The following is a 7,044-nucleotide window of genomic DNA, read 5'->3' on the forward strand; positions in this document are numbered from 1 at the left end:
TGAAAATGTAAACATAAGAATTAGAGCTATAGCTAGTCTTTCCTAATAAGTAAAACTTGGTAGAACTTCAGTAAGAATTAAATCAGTCTGTTACTCGTTTGTCAAAAAGAGAATATTAGCAGATGATACATAAGCATTTGTTTTGGCGTAACTTAAATTGCTGACAGTATCAAGTTGTATTCAACTAAGACAGTATGTTGTTGTTGATAACATAAAAATACAAATGCATAAATATTATGGTTAACCATCTAGCTGTTATCTAGAAAATTCTCAAGCCAGACTGTGGCTAGGTCAAAATAAAGAGTTTTGGAGGGGAGGGAAATGTGTTGCCTCTTGTTACACATGAGCATGTTTGTTATAGGAGCATTTTCAGTTTAATTTTTGCTATTAATGTAAACCACAATTGGGGGACCACACTGCTGGAAGAGGAATGGGGGAGGGGCTAGTTATATAAACAATATACAACAAAGAAAGTCTTTATTTCCAATACCTGAATACATCAGGTTTGTTTTTAGGGAGAAGGTTGCAGGTTAAATGCTCTCAGCTATCCAAGAAGTGGCTTATTAGTTTTGTAAGAAAACATTTTCTTATATTTTGACTGAAAAATACCTAGTTTAAGTGAACAAAACCATCCTTGTTAGTGAAAAGCAGACCTACAAAAACTTTGTTTCAAAGATCCAGTAAGGAAAAGCAAAACTAATTCAAGAGGAAAAGCTGCTTTCCTAATAGTAGCTTCTGAATCTGGATCTAATAGTTCTCAAAGGCCGACTGGAGTCTTCAAGTCTTGAAAGTTTTGTCTTTCTCCATGGATCATAGACATTCTCTATGAGGCAGCATAACACGGATATAAACCTGTTTTAAGCAGTTATATATTCTCTTTCTGGGCTATGGTCATAAAGCTGAAAAGCTATGCACCCACAGAAAGAAAGAAGGCAAACAAAAGTTATGATTCTTTTACAGAGCAGTTTTCCAAACACAACTTTCTTTTTCACTCTTCTACTTTGAGCGAATGACAATGCAGCATCCGCTAGTGATAAAATAAATGTAACCTAGTGATTACTGCTTTAGGGACAGCACAGTGATAGGGCTCAGACCTACATTTCAACTTACTGATTCTGCATCGGCCAGCCACCTCAGCTATGTGCTCTTCCAATTTCTAAATGGGCCTAATCCTGTTATTACAGAATAATTACTGCAAATCAGCACAATTACTACAAAGATTTGAATAAACACATACATACCAGTAGCTGTTTTCTACAAATTATTATCAAAACAAAGAGAAACGGCTAATTGTGGTAACATTAAGACAATGTTTATTCCTCCCAGTGTTTGGGCAAGTTTATTTTAAGTTGTCATCTTCAACTAGTAATGATGCAGATGATTTTACAGACTCCATAAACCTTTCTAATCTAAACTCTTCTCAACTGAAAGTTGGCTGCTTCCCTCAGAGCAACATCTGCAAAGGCCTGATTTCGTAAGAACCCGCTTTTATGGTACATTTGCAGAAAAAACCACCAAAACACATTTAGAAATCTCATTTTAGAAAGCTCATTACTAAGGTACTCTGCTAAGTTGTGTTTAAAGTATTATGAAAGTAATAAAATATGCACTTCATATTTTTCCCAACTGAAGCATTTGTTTTTAAATAAGTACAACAAAACTTTATCCCCTCACCAATATTATCGGGTTTCCTTCAAAGACAAATACTTATTTTTGGAAGGGAGGGTGGTTAGGAAGTGGGAGAATTCAGCAAGCACACAGTAGTGATTATATCCAAACCTACCTCCTGGACAATGCCTCACGGTCATCTTGCATCTCCTGGATTCAGCAATGGTTGGACACGGTATTGTGTCTTTCGCTGGCTTTTTAACAATTTGCCGTGTTCTGGTTTCCAGACCCCATTTAAATCCACATGTGCGATTATTTCTGCTACAAGTTCCCCATTCGCTCCAATGACCAACTTCACATCCTTCTAGTAAAGATTTTTAGAAAAAGAAAAAAAACACAAGCACATAAGTTAGTATCCATTTGCTTCACTGTCATCAAACTTACATAGCAGTGTTCCTTCACTAACCCCACTTTCGGATACCAAAAATTAAGTGGTACAGCCTTGAAGACCTATACTCACCTTTTGGGAACTTTAATTTTTTGAACCATAAGATAATTCTATCAAAAAAAATGCCCCTTAAGTAATTCATAAGCTGTTACTTTCCATTTGTCTTAGTTCAGTTTTTGAAGGATGCTATTGGTCAGTTCTGTTTTTTCCTTCGACTTTTAAGTTCAGGAGTACACGTGCAGGATGTGCAGGTTTGTTACATAGGTAAACATGTGCCATGGTGGTTTGCTGCACAGATCAACCCATCACCCAGGTATCAAGCCCAGCATCCATTATCTATTCTTCCTGATGCTCTCCCTCCCTGCATCGCCCCCATCCTGACAGGACCTAGTGTGTGTTGTTTCCCACCATGTGCCCATGTGTTCCCATCATTCAGCTCCCACTTATAAGTGAGAACGTGCGGCGTTTGGTTTTCTGTTCCTGCACTAGTTTGCTGAGCATAATGGCTTCCAATTCCATCCATGTCCCTGCAGAGGACTTGATCTCGTTCTTTTTTATGGCTGCATAGTATTCGATGGTATATATGTACCACATTTTCTTTATCCAGTCTATCAGTGATGAACATTTAGGTTGATCTCGTGTCTTTGCTATTATGAATAGTTCTAATGACACTAAAATGTGTAATCTTTAAAAGAATCAACAGCTAAAACCTAAGGTAGAAGACACTATTTCCTGTCATGACAGAACACAAAATTTTACAGGCTAGTTCTGAATGTGCCTCCACCAAACCCACAAATGTGTTTTAGTTGGGAAGCACTTGGTGAAAAAATGGGGAGCTTGCTTTGCATTTTCTGATTTTTTCTGTTCTTTCAACAGGTTTCTGGAGACCACAGTTCTTATTCCCCACATTGGTGTTGTACATTACTACAGTTTGAAAAGTAAACAAATGTGATCAGTCATTTGAAAATGTATGTTTTTACTACATATGTAAAAACTTTAGCATCTCCTATGTTAAGTCCACACAGTGGAGAATAGGCTACCCCCCAACTCCCAGAGGAGGGAGACAAGGAAGTAAAAGGATAAGGGTATACAAAGCTAAACCTCCTCATCAACTTCACCGTTAAAACTCCTCTTCATGCTAGTGGATGAGGGCTCAGGTCCAGAGTCTGCATACAATTAATATTTCTGTCTTCTAGACATCAGTGGGTATCACAGCTGCTTCTTAGACTTTTCAAAGACATTTAAGATTTTTTATTCAGGGAATGCATAAGACTCTATTTATAATATGTTTATAGTTAAGGATTTCAGCGTTTCCACTAAACATGTGTAATGTGTGTGTCCTGCCTCTCAAAAGCAAATTCAACATTCTGAATATGTTCTTCTAGTGACTTTCTTATTTTAATAGGGGTGCCTATATAAATGTATTAACTCACACATAAGTAGAAACATAAATGCACATATTTCTTCAAAAACCACTTGTTTAAATGTCTTCTCTGCAAGCTCTCAAATACACAATTACAGACTACTTCAGCAATATTTTCATAGAAAAATGTCAAATTTTCTCCTAAGTCTCCATTTTAAGGGAAGTAAAGTCTAATACATAGCTGTGTTGTATATCATATCAGATATATAACATCAAATGAAATTCTGGGGAGGGGGCATGTCAATACATCCATGATTAGATTAAGAGATTCATCATAATGTAGCCACTGACAGATCTTTACCTTTCAAACAGTGGTATAAGAATGCCAAGGTATTTTACCAACACTCAGAAGATATAAAATTTATAAAATGTGTCACTATTTTCACAAATAGTATATATATCAAATTATGCATTCCAGATATATAAATTTAGTAATTGTTTTAATGCCTTTGTAACATATAATCAACAAAATATGGCACAAAGAATTTCAAGGTTTTTTTTTTAAACAGCTAAGCAAGCAGTTCTGTAATATCCACACATAGCAGAAACAATAGAGTAGCTAGCTGATGTGGTAGTGCTTAAAACTTCTCTTCTGAACAAAATGTTTTTCTCTAACAGTTACTGATAATTTATTAAGAAATTAATGTATTACACAGATGATTTAAAAAAAACCTTGTTAGCACTTAAGTAGATTAACCTAGCAAATGCACAACTAGCAAATTTTACAGCAAGATATAAGACTACCCAATTTCCATGATACTTAAAATCAGCAAAGAACTTAATTTTCAGTTCTACTGAACAAGAGAACCAATTTGTTTCTTAGTTTAAATATATCCAGCATGCATATTTTTAAGAAACAAGTGTTAAAATAAAAGTTGCAGATTGAGAGTTACATTAAAAACTACTCACCCACACATTCCATGGTTTCTTCTAATGGTGCAAAACCATCTGGACATTCATCAAAGCAACGGCCTCTATGCAAATAAAAGCCTACTTTGCACTTGGTACAAAAGTCTTTGCTAAAGCAAGAATCACAGTTTTCTATTCTGCATCCTAAAAACAATTTTAAAGAGAAAAAAGAAAATTTCAGTCAAAGAAATTTACTTGTTTTACAAATAAAATTTTTATAAACTCACAAGTTAGCCCATTTGAAATTCTCATCATCAGAGAAATATTGTTTAACTCATTTGTTTCCTAGCGCCATCTCATTCTAAATCATCCCTGTCTCTTTCAACAGCTTACTACATCAAGAATCCAAGAAAGAATGCCAGCCCAGGGTCCCAGGCGCCATGAGAGCTTTCGGAAATGTTGGTACTCTCCAGATGGGATTAAAACAAAAAATTCAAAAGAAAAAGAAAACACTCCCTCTACAAATTACTTGCTGCCAGCATTGAAATCTGTCCTGCCCTCAAAAGGCCTACAATGGGAACACTGTAATAAGTGTTTGTGTATAGTAAATGAGTTAAGAATTTTAATTTTTAAAATGTTTTAAAATGCATGGTCTATTTTACAGGGCACTGGTCAATGCTAGCACCTACATTCATCAGAAGGTGACCTGGGTAGGGCGCAGGGGTGGAAGTTTAGGTCATTTTGTTGGAAACCTACAATGTGTCAAAGGCTTTACATATATTTCCACTGAATCTTCACCATAATCCTACAGCTGGGCAGTAGAAACTCCATTTTGCAAATAAGAAACCTGGAACTAACAGAGTAACAGCTGAATTGGTTCTGAAAGCTACCAAAACTATCTGCCTTTTAAATCCATTCTCTTTCTCTCTATAACTTGCTCACTGAAGTCCGCTAGGAGTTTGTGAAACAGATGTGCTTTCAGGTGTTACATCTGGGTGTGAATACCAAGCTCTGCCCTTACCAGCTCTGTAACTTTAGACAACTATATGCCTCTCTGAGCCTCTATTTCCTCCTGCATTAAACAGGGGCATCGTTGACCTTACAAAACTATTGTAAGGTTTTGTAATAATATATGTAAATTGACAGGCTCATAATAGGTAGTCTGCAGATAGAAGCCACAGTGAATTAGAAACATGTATTTTTCCACTAAACCACATACATTACAAAAAGGTATAAAAAGAAGCGATAATTTATAAGCTTGTATTCTAGATCACATTCCCTGGTAGCCCAGTAACATCTGGGCCAGAAATCCTTGGCATGCACAGGTGAAAATAAATACACTCTTAACTACTCTTCAAGGAAAGTAAAGAAGTTTGCAGGACCGGTAAATCCCAAGGTCAAGTTTTCAACAAATTGTAGTACATTATTACTTGTAACAGTTTTAACCGATGCAATTGACAGCATGTAAAGTGCTATGAAAACTCTGTGACATCACATGTATTCATTTTACAAGCCTCCAGAACTACACTTCATGCTTTAAGGATTCAGAAAAGCTTTAAGACATATAGTTCCTATACGCAAAGAGATAAAGGGGTAAAAAAAAATGTAGCCAAAATGTTAAATCACTGAAGATTTCAGTGATTTAAAGGCTAAATTTGAAGGCTAAAAATAAATTTCATTAAAATAGATCACATAAGAAATGACTGTGTCTAGACCTATTAAAAATGCTAACTCTTTGCCTTTCAATTTTGAGTCTAAACAGGCTTCTTTGTATTAAATGACCACTATGAAGCAGCTAATGCAACTTCTAAAATGTCAGCAAATTTATAAACAGAACACCAAATATGTGTGGGTCAAAGTCCACATACAAATCTACACTACTGCTCCTTTGGTGGGGAGGGAAATGGTGAGCACAGAAGAACAGTTTATCACCCCATAAAAGGTTCATTTGTAGTCTTACATGCTGTAACCTATATTTTAATAAAGCCATGGTCCATAGCTGGTCAATAACCTCTTAATCATGGTCAAACTACATGACCATTATGTCCACAAATTGTTAGTTTTCTTGCTATATTTTTTAAAAAAACAAGCAGCCCTTCCTGCCATAGAGTTATTTTCCAAGAAATAGTAATGAGCATTCCAAAGGATGAAACAGAACTAAAGGGTGAAGAGAAAAAAAAAAAGCACTTCTACTTAAAGAGAAAAAGAGGACTTTACACTTCATAAATCAGCTATCATCTATGAGGTCTGACTTCTCTTTAAAATAAAGCCACACCAATAAGCTTTTTGGCCAAAAAGTTATAGCAATAAGCATTTGGAATTAATTTTACCAGGCCCTTTGCTGATCTTTATTGTTACTTGTAGCTCCCTTTCCTCATTTCATTCCATGCTCCTAATACCAGTTCATAGAATATGGAATTGCTGAAATGCCTATCATGCTCTGTAAAGTCCCTGAGGACTTCTTCAGGTATAAATCATGTTGGATGAAAGCTTAATTATTTGTTCTCAAATTCAAGTAGAATATAAATATCATATGTTCAAATTGTAGAAAACTATAATCATTTAAAAGTACAAGGTGAAGTATAAGTAATGACCTGGAAAACCCATTGTTAAGTTAAAAAAAAAAAAAAAAAAGACAAGTTGGCTGGGCATGGTGGCTCACATCTGTAATTCCAACACTTTGGGAGGCCAAGGCGCATGGATCACTTGAGCTCAG

General features: G+C 35.6%; 1 protein-coding gene across 4 annotated transcripts in view; it reads right to left on the reverse strand.

Moving 5' to 3' along the window:
• RSPO2 (R-spondin 2) overlaps positions 1–7,044 on the reverse strand; it is a 203,075-nt gene that overhangs the window by 67,539 nt on the left and 128,492 nt on the right. For 2 of the 4 annotated variants that reach the window (XM_063669023.1, XM_054499449.2), the window contains exons 4-5: positions 4,389–4,532; positions 1,784–1,969 (exon numbers count right to left, since the gene is read on the reverse strand). In XM_063669023.1, coding sequence (XP_063525093.1) covers positions 1,784–1,969; positions 4,389–4,532 — 330 coding nt within the window. Of the gene's footprint in view, positions 1–1,783; positions 1,973–4,388; positions 4,533–7,044 lie in introns of all 4 variants that reach the window. The other 2 variants (XM_063669022.1, XM_054499448.2) reach the window with 1 other exon arrangement.

Source organism: Pongo pygmaeus, chromosome 7, assembly GCF_028885625.2.
Source record: "Pongo pygmaeus isolate AG05252 chromosome 7, NHGRI_mPonPyg2-v2.0_pri, whole genome shotgun sequence".
Classification (NCBI taxonomy): Eukaryota; Metazoa; Chordata; class Mammalia; order Primates; family Hominidae; genus Pongo; species Pongo pygmaeus.